Genomic DNA, 15472 nt, shown 5'->3' with positions numbered 1-15472 from the left:
GTGACTAATATACCTTATATTTCTTAGAGAAGCTATGTGTCTTGAAAACTTGCTTATTTGACTTTATTTGAATTATAACACTGTGTAATGCTTAGAGCATTTCACCCTTTAACCAGTACAGTGTTGAAGAACATACAGAACATTCCATACACAAACTGTCAATGTTTCTGTGTAATGCTTTGAGCATTTTAAACTTGTAAGGAGTACAAAACAGAGTTGAAAAACATACAGAACAATCCAAACACAAACTGTCAATATTTCTGTGTCATGCTTTGAGGAGATGAACATGAGAACGTCCTCTTTGGATCTTCAGTGAGTTCCTCAGTCCTCATTCAGCAGGGCTGAAGTGTGCTGCGTCGCTTCATCTGTGTCAATCAGTGAACATGACAGGATCACTGCCCGGAACCCACTCTTTGTGCGAGTGGAGCGGAACATCTAAAACAGAAGGTTTTCCAGAAATATTTATTTATGTGTTTACCTTGAGATAGAATGTGAATAGCTACCTCACCTTCACATATGCTTTGCATGTCTCCAGGAGAAACTTCCACTTCAACGCAGACCGATCGTTCTCGGTCAAACGGGTGAACTGCTCAGTCTGCAGCAAAAGGAAAATATACAGTACGTGTTTTTTTTTACTCTGATTGTATTTGAATAATTGTGCTGTTTGTACTACGAACAGTGCATCCCAACATGGCGTCAGCCACCGGGCTTCTTAGGTTGCACTGCAGAGTGCCAGTGCGGTCGCTGAGGTCCATTAGTAGGTCAAAGCCAGTTGTGGACGAGAAGACTTGACCCTTTCCCGGACAGAACTGGTTGCTGCAATACTGCATGCCCTCAGTCACCTGGAACTTGCAATTGGTGCTGTGACGCATGACAAAAAAAAAAAAATATTCAGACGAATAACTCAATCGACTGTGGCCGGGTGAGCGTACCAGCGAGTCTTGATGACTTTAGAAAAGGAAGAATCCAGATCGAACCCGGTGATGAAACTGATTGCGATGCCATAGACTGGCTCCGGAGACTCCTGAATTGTTCCCTTCAGTTGAGCAACAGTGTACACAGCACTGATTGACTCCACTGCAAAATGGTACACAATTTAGGCAACATAGATATGCAAAGATTTTGGTGTATTCTGAGACCGTAGGCACTGCTAGTAATTACAAAAAAACATTTTAACTGGGCTGGCAGTAAATGGGTTATGTAAGTTACGTGGCATGTCATCTTGTTCCAGAGCTCCGGATTCCAACATCTCCGCAGCATATCTGTAGAGCAGGCCGGCCTCTTGTATGTCTTGACAACAAATGATGATTGATGTGACAGAGCATGCAAGTTTGCAATGACTACTCTTGTTTTATTATCTTTGATACTTAGGTGGAACGATGCAGTGACACGCTTACCAGGACTGACAGTGATAATGGTTTTGGAGTTGACTGTTGCGGTCATTCCGTTGCGGAAGCTGTCAAAGGTAATCTTTGCATCCGCTATGAAGATCACTTGGAATGAGGAATCAAGTCAAAACATGCGTAAGTTATCTCAAAAATAACATCTCAAGTCTCCAGTTATGCTTGCCTCTAGTATGGGAATGTTAATAGGACGTGACAGGTAGTAATAACATTCATTCCTACCGGTCCCTTTGCACAGACAAGTCTGAACTTGCTTAATGGCTTCTCTGTCCCAACTGTGAATTAATCGGAGGTCGGGAAGTTAGTCTGGAGAGGTCTCCGAGTTTAGCACAAATACACAACACTGAAGCGAGAGGCACACCAAAGCAGTGAGAAGGATGAGACAAATCCATCAAAAAGCTTCACTTCCATCCTCTGTCCCGGGCATCCATCTGATTTCTGAAATAGTTTCATCTCACCGATCTACACATAATATTGCGGCTGGTAAGCAAATGATGGTGAATTGGGATGCAAAAAAATATGGCGAACTTACTCCTTTCACAGCAGCGAGTATGTTTATGAACGATCCCTCCAGCTTATTCCCGCTGGCCTGGATATCTCCCAGATTGTAGAAGTCTTTGGAGTCCTTAACTGGGATGTGAATCAGTGGGAGCAAGCGGTCTTTGGTGCGCATGTCCACACAATGATGCACTTGAGAATGAAACTCTGACAGTATCAGCCTGTAGGGACTGACAAAAAGAGAGAGGGGAGAAATGGGACATTCCAAACTATTATTAGTATTACTTACCTTGGTGTAGTCGGACAGAATCTTTCCTCCTTCTCTGAATCTTTGATGGCCACCAATGCATTTTCTATAGTGACTGGAGACATAATAAATAAGCATGCAGCAATATTGCACCAGGTTTTTTTTTTTAGACCATTTTTAAGGGATAGTGAGAAAGATGCCTCACCAACATCACCGATATTGTAACTGTTGGACATTGAGTTAATGAAACTTTCACTTCCCAGGGCCAACACATTGATGAAGAAGTCAGGAGAGTCCTTAACTGTGAAGCCAAAAACGAGTCTGTCCACTCTAGCATCTAAACAACAAATGAGAAAGAATCATCAAACCACGTTATAACTATTCACCAGAAGAGGGCGCGAGCGGACAAGACACGAAGGTATAGTTCTATCGTGAATCAAGCAATTCGGCATTCAAACAACTAAATCAACCTCAAACTTTCAGCATGCACCATGATTAAAAATGTAATGTTACTAAAATAATTAAAACTTGCGGCGAAAGAACTTTTTTTTTTTACTTACAGCGTTAGACAATTTGAGATCAAGCTCAGAGATGCAATTGGAGTTCATGGCGGCCATTTTTAACACTTTTGCAAGATTACTATTTTTCCTAACAACTCCAAAAACAAGACACGAAGGTATAGATATCATATTTTGAGTGTACTGCTATTAAAATTATAATACATTTGATACATACCTTTTTTGGCTGGGGAGTGCTTAATATCAGTTTTTCCTATTATTATGCCGACCACCATCTGGAAAGAATATGCAGTAGTTCTATCGTGAATCAAGCAATTCGGCATTCAAACAACTAAATCAGCCACAAACTTGCAGCATGCACCATGATTAAAAATGTAATGCTACCAAAAGAATTAAAACTTGCGGCGAAAGAACTTTTTTTTCCTTTTTTTTTTTTTTTTTTTTTTTACTTACAGTGTTAGACAATTTCGGATTAAGGTCAGAGATCCAATTGTAGTTCATGGCGGCCATTTTTAGCACTTTTGCTAGATGACTATTTTTCCTAACAACTCCAAAGACAACCAACACTAAAATGTTAACAAGTACGTTTTACAATGCCGTGTCAGTATCTCTTCAACTTTGTTCAACGTGGTCGTGGCAAAATGGCTTCTTGTTAACTTGATGCTTTCGGGGGCAGTGGGAAATATTGGAGGAATGGAAATATCAATGATATCGTTAAAAAAAAAAAGTGTCTGAATATTGCTTCACATAGCTAATTTTGCAATTAGTAATTTAATATTGTGCTAAATTAATGGTGGCAGTTATACTTAAAACTGGTATTTCAAGTCTTCTTTTAAGTGTTAGCCAAGTTAATCCAAAACTCAATTTTAAAACGCAACTCCATAGTCTCGTTATTTCACTTCCTGTAAATCAATCTTTAGTGACCCTAGGGAGTAAAACCTGTGGTTTATGTTATTTTAAATTCCCCCTTCCATGCAAAATTGTCACAAAATACCGTTTAAACACATGGACAAAAATAAAATGAAAAATATACTGATTTATATAAAAAAATGACACCCTTCATCTCTTGCATCACATGAATTAATTGACACAAGAATTAATTCCATACATAGGTGAAATGGCAAGAGATGTCCCAATACTTTTGCCAAGATGGTTTTCATTTCTGCTAAATGTTGCAACATGGGCCTACATGGTGGATATTGCCATGCTAATCTATTCCAATCATAATTCACAGCACGGGGTTCAACAAGAGACAGCTTGGCAAAGATGAATGTGACAATTTCCTGTCCGTTTGATTGCACAAAGCTAAATCTGACTCATGATAGTGTCTTCTATAGCTAAGCATGAATGAAGAGCTGTGACGGTAAACCCACAAACGCAGCTTTTTTTCCCCCCTCATCTCCATGTTTGAATAATCCTCACAGTTGGCTGATTGGATAGAATATCTCATCCCTTTCGACTAATGTTTGATTTTTACGCTTGGCTGTTTCTAATTTTAGGCCACGATGTGTGGAGAAAATTTGACACAGCATGGAGTAATATCAGAATAGTCCATCAGGCAATATGTTTTGTAATGAAAACAGCAGAATTTACTGGTGTGCTGGAATTGATCTATTTAGGCCAGATGCACATTATTCAAATGAGATGCAATTTTACAGTCATTTGGTTTTGTCATCTATGTGCTATTAATCACAACAGCACATTTTAAATCAAGTAAAACTGTGCAATTTGATGAAATGATTTATTGACATTGATTCACAGCCTGTGTTAATGTGACATCAATCATCCTTTGATCCGCTATTGGGTATTGAAGAAGGTATAACTTTGGTTTGTGGTGCAATCTTTTGCAATAGACCATAAATAGTTCACATAAAAAACGAAATTACATTTGAGGAGTTGACTGACATAATCAGGCAAGAATACTAGTTAAAATGTGTGTTAATTAACGTCTGTGTTTCTTGATGATGATGATGATGATGATGATGATGATGATCCACCCGCCAGCATCTAAGTGTAATTATCTTGTCAGTCCTAACTAAAAATGCAAAAAGACAATACATAATTTAATCTTATATAACACAGGAGCCATCGCGGCTGTGTCAATTTATAAGTACAGGACTTTTTCGTCTTTCCCTCGATTAGCAAAGCAGATTTGTCTGATCTGAATCCTTACGCCACCACGGTTTTTATTTAGCAACTGGCTGTCCCCAACGGCACCAGACGGGAGATTTGTGGTCCAGCAGCGTAACCCTGTGTAAAACACGAAAGCAGAGAGGATGAAATACAGACGCCAGTGACTACTTAGAGGCATGGCAGCAGAATGACGGTTCCTCGCCAAGCTCAAGTCTTTTCGGGCCTGCAGCACATTTGTTAGTCCTTACGCTGCGTTGTCTTTTGTCTAAGTGCAGGTCTTCATCTAGGAGAGCCTCTGCAACCAGGAAGTCTTAGTTTTGTGTTTACACTAAGTCCACATGCGATGCGGTTTAATGCGAACCAGGTTTTCCAGTGCTGGAACCAAAGACAGGTTGACGTATTTAACCGGTGATTTTAGTTCACACGCACACAAGAAAAAAAATTAAATGTAGCAGCTCCTGAAAGAGCTGTATTGTCCCATTATTGTATTGCTTCAGCTCATTAAACATATAGGCTGGTCAAATTTGTTCCAGAACCTTCCTATCCAGGTTTAGGTTTTGCAGTTGTTGGCAAGACAGGGAATGCACACTTTCTGGTTTGCATGGTGGAATCATACAGCGTGCACGCTCGGGTCCTCACCCAGGGAGACAGCACTGTGCAGGAAATGTTAAATGATGCTAATAATGAGCTGTTGAAAAGCAGAATGAATAAGGAAAACAGTGGCGCCTATTGCCATCCATCATTTTACTGAGATGGAATGGAAAAAAAGCAGTAGAAATTTACAGCTGGCATGTTTTGCAGGTGTGTGTGAGGGGGGAAAAATTTAAACAAGGAAACATTTGACTAGGGTGCACATTCTGAAAATGTGTAGTTATGTCTAGCAAAAACTGTAATTGTAAAAAAAAATTATATTTAGCTACATTCCGTGACCACATAAATCAGTTTTGCCCATTAAAATGAATGGAAATGCCATTAATCCGTTCTAGCTACCCAAAAGTTATTTTAAAAAAAAGCACTCTACAATATTGTACTTAAAAAAAAAAATACAAATAAAAACAAGACCACAAATATGCAAGGATTCTTTGTACCATGTCGCTCAGGCATGTTTTCTGTCTCCCGGCATGTCTACCTTCCACAATTATGGTCTCTTCTTCATGTGGCATGCCTCGGAGCGACAACCTAACCACCACCGGTGCCATCGTGAAGCATTTTCTGAATTGTGTTTCACATAATGCAAGCGACTTTTTGTTAGAACTCTAATGAAGAACATGGCCGCTTAGATGTAAACATTAACATCAGTGCTAATCTTTAGCAACTGTGAATAGTTTCTAATGGAGATCAGATCATTGGAAAGTCTCATCCTCTGAACATTGCAAATATCTGGAAATAATCCCATGACTCATCATACTGCATCGCTATTATGGTTGCAGTCACATGAATCCAAATCTAAGAGCGATCAACAGAAAATGAGACGTCTGTTATTATATTTTTTTACAAGTTCATGACTCATTTTTGAAGTCCCACTCAATTGCAAGTGTAGGCTATTATTTACAGTTTTTATAGATTTGCTAGTTGTGCAATATGCATTTGCCCTTTTTATTGTCCTAGCGGACCATTTGTGTACATGCTACAATATTTGATCAATCTATATTAATTTTTTTTCTCTCTCTACAGTGGTGTTGGTCTTCCGACTTTCTGGTCTCCAACCTGTGGGCTGAATGGAAGCTTTTGTTTGCCTGGATTGATTTCCTCTGGGTCCTGGTCCTTGCAAATGAACAGATTCCTGCCATCCACAACACTTACAGTCATTTCAAGTAAGTGAAATTTTTTAAGTGTTTGCTTTGAGTAGAATCAATCCAGAATGTGACATGAACTGTAAAGGAGCCCAAAATTTAGCAGAAGCCCAGTCGTTGAGTAAACGTACTTAAGTTGAATTACACCACCGCTAACGTAGAATCATATGTGAGTGACTCACGCTCACAATTTTCCTCCTCTTGGTGCTCGATATACTGCCAGTGAAAATGTATTGATGCCAAGAGAAAACTTAATCCATTCATCATCTTTACCCCGCTAGAATCCCCCCGTATTGCATACTTAAGGAAAGCCAGTCCATCAAACTGTCTTCACAGACTCCAATCTTTACATCCTTCCTTGCTCCCGCCCCCCTGACAGAAATATCGAACGCCACATTTGACCCCGAGTGTCATTCTTTTTTACAATTTAAAAGAGTCTAAGGATGTAAAAAGGGAGCCAAGACATTTCTTTAATGACAGCCGAGTGATACGTTAAGCAAGAACAATGACGCATTGTCTCTAAAGGATGGGCACAGACTTGCTATTTTCAATTAAATGTTAGACGGAAAAATGAAAGAAGCAAAAAGATAAATTCTGAAATGTGATTCACGAACTTGCAGTTGATTCATTCCCACACATTTTCAGACATAGGCAGCGGACTCATAAGATCAAAAAGGTCAATTATTCATAATATCCCCTTGAAGTCGCATCTTAATACGCTTATGTGTCGTGTGAAAAAAAAATTAAAAGCATTCTTAACTTGAATGACGAATGGCTGTAATTAAAGTCGCAGATGAGCGTCCCTCATGCAGTATTTTTTTTTCCTGTCATATAAGTCGCGAGAAGTTAGCAATTATGTTGATGTAAAATAGAATATTGTTTTGGATGCTAACTGAATTACTTTGCATGGTTCTTCTCAAAAGATTCAGAGGGTGACGTTCTTTGTTGCTTTGTGACTCGATGAATCACAACAACGGTGACGCTCGGAAATTTCGCCGACAGAAGTTTGATGTATGTACGTCATTGATCATCCTGCAGTGAAGTCATTTGTTAAGAAGTAAATCCAAACACCGATTCCTCGTCTTTGTACTCATTTGTCATCCGCGTGATCTCCAAAATGGGACTTTCGACTGTATTAAGAAAAGCTGAATCAAAATATGAGAGGCAGACAAAAAAGCAATTTCACAGCAGAAATGAGTCTATTATTTACTCTGATGGGATAATGTTCTGAATTCATATCGGATAACATTTGGGCCATTCCTCAAAGCAAACGTTGACATCGGAAGCAAAAAAAAAAAAAAAAGCTGCCTTCCTTTTGCCTTTGCTAGTAACATCCCATATGGAAGGCATCAGGCAAGCTAATAACAATGCAGGCTATAAGTTTAATAAAAAGGAATGGAACCAATTATGGCCTTGTCCCAGTCATGCACGTGGCTTCTTGTCACGAGAGGAAGCCTGTGGGCGCCGCAGAGACAGAGGGATAAAGGGAACATCAACAGCACTTCGACAGTGATTGTTGATTTGATTCTTGATTAAAATGGAAGGAAGATTTATATGTGGTTTTTATTATTATTGAGAGACTGCCTGGGGTGAATTAACAAGATCCAACTGAGTGTGTGTGGGATGCTGCCAGTACCTTTTGTGGTATCTGCGGATCCAAGAAAATAGATGTGATTACAGAAAGAAAAAAAAAAGGCTACTACTGACTTGCGAGCTTGATTCAAATGTCGGACTTTTTCCTCATGTCGCATATCTGTCGTTGACGTCTTGGAGGTCTCTTGTACCGGAGACCACCTGGGTGTATACTTCCTGCCGTCGGCACGCTTAACGACCGTCAAGGTACGAAAAGCCAATCGAGTTTAATTAAGTGAACTTTGGGAGCGGATGAAGACACAAACAGCAGATGGCCGGGAAAGTTGTAACTGGGTGGGCATGTACCGGTCCAAAACTTTTTCTATCAATATCAAGCCTTGGAGGGAATGGAAATACATCAAGACAAGTGCAATGTCTATTAAAGTGGAATTTCATGACCTGTGTGTCAGCGTTTCAGTTCCTGCTCGTGATGACTTACGTCTGGGGTGGCGGCAGACTTATACTTGGCCTGTTGGCTGTCTAAACACGTGCTTTGACTTTTTTTTTTTTCCCCGCCTTCAGTGACTTGATAGTGACCACACCAGAAGTTCGCAGTCTTCATCTGTCTGTCTGCCACGAAAACCTGCCGACATCTGCTATATTTGGATTAGAGGATTTACCTCCTCCTTCTCTTTCCATCGGTCATTTATTTTGACCCCGAAGTCGTTTTCCTCTTCTGTGACGTCATGTTCTGGACCACCAGAGTTGGCCTTCTGTTCCTTCACTCTGGCTACCTTTCTATGTCCAATGACTCAAAAAGGGAAACTGCTACTTTTTTCTTTTTTTTTTTCCTATGGTTATTTCTCAGTAGCACTTGATAAATGTGTAAATGGAGAGCCTGTGTAATGTTGATATTAACAACATAGTCACCGTGTAATTGATTTCCCACAGGCCTCGGGCCGATCGATGTCGAGCCTGCGAAGTGCTTGTTAGAAAATGCCAAATCAGGCTTGGTACATTTATGTTGTAAAAAAAAAAAAAAAAAAAAAAAAAAAAATTACATGCATTAACTCGCATCCAGGCGCACGCATGGCTGCTTGCGGGGAGACAGACAAGTAAAATCACATACATCTGCTTACCATCCCTGTAATTGTGCTTCCATCAATATCATATTACTCGTTCCTTTCACTGCCTATTGATCAAGCCCCACAGCTGCCGGTCATGCGCTGGTTACGATGTGTTCTATTACCTGAGCTCAGATCGGGGATGTTTTTTGGCAAATGTGCACATTGGTGTGTGTTTGACTGATTATGATGCAGCCTGCACATTGATCCAAAAAACCCGCAAAGCCTTGCTGGTGCAGATGGACGCCTTATGGCATGAGAGCTATGTTTTGGTTAGCTTCATAGATTAAGGTTGGATCAGGATGGATTTTCTCAAGGCGCCGGCACTAAAAGCGATGTTTTGGCGTTTAAATTACCCATTCAGATATCAATAACAATTTCAGTTATAATACACGTTCAATACGATACGGTGAGTTGTAAATTTCAGTTTATTACATCTATCGGCACTGGCGGTTATAGTAGGTAGATAATAGTTTGAAATATTTGTTCACATTTTAGCAATTTGTGGTTGCTACATTCTAAATATTTAACTCGTGATCAAATAGCAATTCAAGGAAAAAAAATTCACGTCTGGAAAGAATAAATAAGGAATGGACTCTTCCTGTATAGCTCATCCATCTGATTTCCTCATTTGAAGTTGCACAAATTGTTTAGCTCCACTTCTCCACGACCTTGCACCCATTATATTGGGATGGAGGTTTTGTTGTATGGGAGCGTTACAATCAAGGGATGTAAGTCGGGCTATCATTTCGTTGAGGGGTGGGTAAATTACATTTCCGATGGGATCATGTAAAAAAAAAAAAAAAAAAAATTTGGAATGGTTGTCGAAGGCCATGCTGACCTCAATTGTATAAATTTGTCATTCCTTAGTAATTGGGCCTGCTCAATTATCGCAAAAATTGCTAATTCTTGGCTCTTGTGATTTAGGATATTAGCCAAGTAAACGACAAGTCATTGTCATAAGGAATGAAAAATAATTACATTATATTTACTTATGGCAATTTACCGCTTTTCTTCATTAGGGTTCGTGTTTGAGCTCAACTAAGCGTCAGCAACGTATAGGCTCATTATGGCTGGAAAAACAATCTCATAATTTGGGGCAGATCAACAGTAATTATGACTACATTGTCAGTGAATTCATATCATGCCTGATTCTTTTTTTTTTTATTTGAGACGTGCATGATGACCACATCTGTTTGTAGTTAGTATGAGGATCTTCTATTTCAGCCCATGTGTTTCCTGTCATGGAGCGAAAGGAAAAGAAAGCTGGAAAATGCGTGTGGCCAGCAAATTCTATTTTTCTTGGGAATGTCTTGTCTCTTGTCTCTGACCTGGACACTGGACCACCTCCATCTTCTCTGCCCCTAAATTCAGTCTAATTGCTGTCAATCTCATGTTTTTACTCTTATTCGTCACACTTGAGTCTTTTTTTCCCTCCACCAGTCATTCGCTTATACGCGCTCTCCTCCGTTCGAGACTGTAAATCTCGATATGCTCTGCGTCCGTGATGAAAAACTGTAAATCTCAAACCTGTTTGCAGCCTCTCAATAAAACGTCCTCTATTGCTAAATAATGAAAGTTGGGGAGGCGAAATCTGGTCCTGTCAGGTTCTAGAAAGGATGAGATGGGATATTGTTCCTATCTCTGGCTCCTATGAGGGAATTAAGTGTAGCTCGGCCTCCAGCAGCACACAGGAAGAGGACATGGTCCAATCTACTGGGGGCATTGCCGGAGACAATAAAGCTTAATGATATTTTCTCATGCTGACAGCTAATATGTGCTCAGACTGAACTACTGAAAGTCAGCGAGGACAGTCAGTCACTACTAGTTTCTTATTTTTTTATTGTGTGCAGGCCTTGGGGTCAATTCACAAATCTGCAAATAAAAATGTGACTCACAATAATATGAAATAAAAATAAAATGTGATATAATATATAATGTATATATAATAATAAAAAATATGGCAAGTTTCGAGTTGAAATATTTGCATCTCACAATAATATGAAATAAAAATAAAATGTGATATAATATATAATGTATATACCGTAATTGCCGGACTATAAGCCGCGACTTTTTTCCAAAATTTTGGACCCTGCAGCTTATAGTCAGGTGCGGCTTATATAAGATTTTTTTCGTGATTTTTGTGATGACTTGATCACTTTTACTCTTAACACTATTATATACAGTAAAAGCTACAAAACAAACTGACAAATAACTCGTTTTCAAATCAGACGAGTAAAAACTGGTCAAATATTTCTAAAAAAAGCTATTATTAAAAGTGAAGACAATTTGCAATTCTAGTAATGACACACGAATTTGATGCACAATTTGTCTTCGCGGGCCACATAGAATGATGTGGTGGGCCGTATCTGGCCCCCGGGCCTTGAGTTTGACACCTGTGCTCTAAACCCTTTCTCTTACTCTGCCATATCACTCAGAGATTACACAAAGCAGTGGCGCTGTTTGGACAATCTGCATTGTAATTGTACTAAGTTCATCTTGTTTTTCCTTTTTTTAATCACTTCACTGGTTTCTTTTAAATCAAACAAGTTGTTTGATAATAACTTGTTTGATATAAAAGAAACCAGTGAAGTAATCTGCATTGTATTAAAACCCAATCAATCAGCATTTAAATTCAATTCTTCTGACATTTTGCTCACCAAAAACAGGTTGTAATGAATGTGAACTTTTAATGCATTTTATTCAGAAGGTTACTTTGAACCTTAAACGGCGGCGCGGCGTACTTATGGATTTTTACGGCCTCCGGCCTCCAGGAGGCGCTCTAGCAAGAAGCAAGAACGAGACAGGCGAAGAAGAGATAATGCGCCGAAGAAGACGCGCTAGTTTTTGTTTACATTTCGCGCATCACGCGATCAAGACGGACATTACTGAAAGGAAGCCTTTATACACAAACTGTCATCATGGGGGACAAAATAAATGCATATGATGCAGCTTTTAAGCCAAAGGCAGTCGATGTTGATGACATTATCTTGTGTCTACTCTGGAGCGTACTTATGGATTTTTACGGCCTCCGCTCTCCAGGGGGCGCTCTAGCAGGAAGCAAGAGTGAGACAGACGAAGAAGAGATATCTCGCGCATCACGCACACACCCACGTTAACACAAAGACAGGAAGCTTTTATACATAAACCGTCATTATGGGGGATAAAATAAATGAATATGATGCCGCTTTTAAGCTATACGTGTCGCTCGCTAGTTTAATATAATGTAGCACTTCGTGCATGAATAAGATTAGCATGAACAGAACCTCTTCACACTCGAAGAAATGCATAAAACCGACGACGAAAGAGACTGAGAAAGTGTGAGGCGAAGGATATCTAACGCCATTCCAATCGGACACTAAGGAGGAAGACTTGGTTTCAGTGCACAGGAGGAAGATGAAGACGGCTCTTTTTGTACTTTTACTGGTATGTTTTTTTTAACCAGCCCTGTTCGTGCTGTGCTACCGTGTTGCTGCTGTGTAACCGCCGCCATTACCGCCGCGTCTCAGTGACTTTGCTGTGTTAATTCCGTGTTGTTGTGGTATTACTGCCGCGTCGCAGGCAGTGTTTGGAAAGAAATGTTAAGGTATGTTATTAAAGCTTTAAAAAAAACTTTCTGTGTCCAGTCTTTCTTTGCTAATAACTCGCGTGCACACTTCCGCGTTGCTGCGGTACTACTGCTGCGTCACAGGCAATGTTTAGAAAGACATGTTCAAGTATGTTATTAAAACGTTAAAAAGGCTTTCTATGTACTTTCTTTCTTTGTAAAAAACTCGTGTGCAAGTGCGGCTTATAGTCCGGTGCGGCTTATGTAAGAAAAAAAATGAAATATCCCTGAATTTTAGCTAGTGCGGCTTATAATCCGGTGCGTCTTATAGTCCGGCAATTACGGTAATAATAAAAATATATATAAAAATAAAAATATGGCAAGTTTCGAGTTGAAATATTCACATCCTTCTCCTAACTTCTTGAAAGGCGATCACGTCCCCAAAGAGTTTCTCTTCAATGGGTGCTTAGGTGGAAACTTCATCCCACCTAAGTGAGTCCTCGGAGAAGGACAGGCGGCATAGGAGAGGAGACACGACTCCCCCGACATCTGTTATGTGGAGTGGCATCTAATTTACCCTCTGCTCAGATGGGGGAGAAAAAAAAACAAAGGTTGGGAGGTAAAAGGGAAACATACAATTAGAAGCAAGGGTCTTTATTTCTTTCAAACATAATATTAGGATGTTAGGTAAAACTGAAAAACAAATGTATGATGACATTTCTGAGTTGACATTCCCTTTAAATGTTTGCATTTCCCCCCCCATTTGTATATCATTCCATTTTTTCCCCCCCCACATACCACAATGGGCGAGCCCCACTTACCACTAGTGGAACTCGTACCACACTTTAATAATCACCGAGTTAAGCAAACATGAAAAAAGTTCATGTTGACCCAACATCATAGTTTGGTTCATTTTATTCCATGTCATACTACTATAATGACAAACCAAGAAAATATTTTCTTGCTATTACACAGTATAACATTTCTATGTAAGTGTTTTTGATGGAACCAGATATATATATTTTGGAGTTGCAGTTGTTCTTTTTCCCATATTTAACTCAAACTAAAGCGCTGACTGAAACCTTCCGTTTATAATTTTTGTGAACTAATTACCGCGGGTCGATATTAAAGCACTTCATGGTGTTTCGTATCGGAGTCCTCCTCTGTCCAAGAACTTGCTATTCACTTGCCATGCACTTTAGGAAGAGGTCAAAGTTCATCCCTAGATATCCACCAGAGAGGTCAGTTTCATTAGGTGTTAATGATCCTCCCCGAGGGCAAGTTTACTCCTCTGCCGACTCAGCCCGACTTATACATTCAATGCCAACCCGATTCCAAACATCAATAACATATTGAGCCGATTCTCCAAATCATTTTTTTTTTATTTGGTGAACGCCTGGCTGCTTTTCCCTCCTTTCCCTGAAATGTAAATCAAGCAAACCACCAAACGCGTTGGAGCCGAAGCAACGCGAATCCTCACTTGACCTGGCGCTCGCTCGCGCCGCAATCAACGAGAGGGCCCGTTCATTTAACAAGCTGTCAGCAGGAGAGCGCTCAAACGGAAAATAGAACATACAAGCATGCAGCAACTGGGATTTGGATGTATTCCCAGTAATTATCGTATCATATGAGTCTCCAGCGCTGCCTTGATCTGCCAGGTTGAGAGGAAACGCGGGTGCAAATGGTCGACCCTTCGCAGGCGGGATTTTGCTGGAGAAGCCGCGACCAATCGCACAATGTAAACCGGTTTGACTTTGAAACTAATTAAAACGCTGCCTGTTAAAGTGGACTCGGACGGATAATTAAACCAATCTCATGCCGTGTAATTTGCTAGCCGGTCAGGAAGTTCTAATGAATAGACGGCAGCAGGATTGAAGGATTAAAGGTTTTTGAAGTTTGCTTCCACTTGTGAGCTAAGTTGGAAGCTATGCCGTCGCCTTCGTGTAAAACGTCGAGCCAGTGACTCACGCCCTTCCATTACTGTCAGATACATGTTGTCATGCGTGTTTGCCAACAGTCCCATAATGATGAGAGAATTGTTTCAAGATGTATCTTATCCCAAATATTCGTCTTTCAGTGGTTTATCCTTCAATTAGATGATTTTTGTGTGTGAGCCGGAATGCTAGCAGAAGCAACGCAATTTAGAAAATGGAAAGCCAGCAAGATTATGGCTTAAGTGAAGGGGTGGGCAAACTTGTGTGCTCAAGGGCAACGTTTCATTTTTGTAACGGAGAGATAGGCCAGGTCTTTCATAACGGGTGACTGAGGTTTAGAATTTAAAAAAATTAATAATTTAGTGTATAAATAATTTAAATAAATAAAATAAATTCAAGTAAATAAATTTAAATAAATAAATAAAAATAAATTTGAATTAATTCACTGAATATTTTTAAATATTACTAAAGGTGTAGCATCTTGAGATCCAAGTGACCCGGCTTATAAGTTTTTCCAGATAGGGCAGTACTAAAGTATATTTTTTCTGTCCCAATGATAATGATGAATAACCATGATCCGCTGTCTGTGTATAGTTAGGATTTGTTCAACCTCAAGTGTGATGGATACCGTGCATCCTCACTGTTGCATGGAGACACACACGGACCAGCGGAATTTCAGTGTAGCATCAACAAAGCTATTAGG

General features: G+C 39.8%; 2 protein-coding genes across 3 annotated transcripts in view; one reads left to right on the top strand and one right to left on the bottom strand.

Annotated features, from left to right (window-relative positions):
* Nucleotides 1–41: 41 nt before the first annotated feature.
* Nucleotides 42–3348, bottom strand: meiob (meiosis specific with OB-fold). The gene is made up of 13 exons (XM_088359648.1): nt 3120–3348; nt 2884–2941; nt 2354–2485; nt 2191–2263; nt 1936–2131; nt 1765–1865; nt 1626–1678; nt 1398–1493; nt 1210–1290; nt 933–1077; nt 678–861; nt 509–595; nt 42–435 (listed from the first exon to the last, which is right to left on the bottom strand). Exons 1-13 carry the CDS (start codon nt 3174–3176, stop codon nt 322–324), a joined length of 1377 nt encoding a protein of 458 aa, XP_088215774.1. The 5' UTR covers nt 3177–3348; the 3' UTR covers nt 42–321.
* tex2l (testis expressed 2, like) overlaps nt 2443–15472 on the top strand; it is a 45697-nt gene continuing 32667 nt past the window's right edge. The window contains exons 1-2 of one of the 2 annotated variants that reach the window (XM_088359645.1): nt 2443–2566; nt 6474–6613. The gene's annotated coding sequence lies outside the window, so the exon portion shown is untranslated. Of the gene's footprint in view, nt 2567–2741; nt 2825–6473; nt 6614–15472 lie in introns of those variants that run through there. The other variant, XM_088359646.1, reaches the window with a different exon arrangement.

Source organism: Syngnathus floridae, chromosome 18 (genome assembly GCF_059516105.1).
Source record: "Syngnathus floridae isolate MCC-2025c chromosome 18, RoL_Sflo_1.0, whole genome shotgun sequence".
NCBI classification, from domain to species: Eukaryota; Metazoa; Chordata; class Actinopteri; order Syngnathiformes; family Syngnathidae; genus Syngnathus; species Syngnathus floridae.
Note: the sequence above shows the minus strand (reverse complement) of the source record. Positions and strands in the feature narration are given on the sequence as shown.

What these genes read in the sequence shown, in the direction of transcription:
- meiob (XM_088359648.1), bottom strand. Translation starts at nt 3,176, where the DNA reads ATGGCCGCCATGAACTACAATTGGATCTCTGACCTTAATCCGAAATTG. An exon ending in CATTATCACTGTCAGTCCTG is followed by an intron (nt 1,291 to 1,397) that starts GTAAGCGTGTCA and finishes TTTGTTGTCAAG; the next exon opens with ACATACAAGAGGCCGGCCTG. An exon ending in AAAGTCATCAAGACTCGCTG is followed by an intron (nt 862 to 932) that starts GTACGCTCACCC and finishes CATGCGTCACAG; the next exon opens with CACCAATTGCAAGTTCCAGG.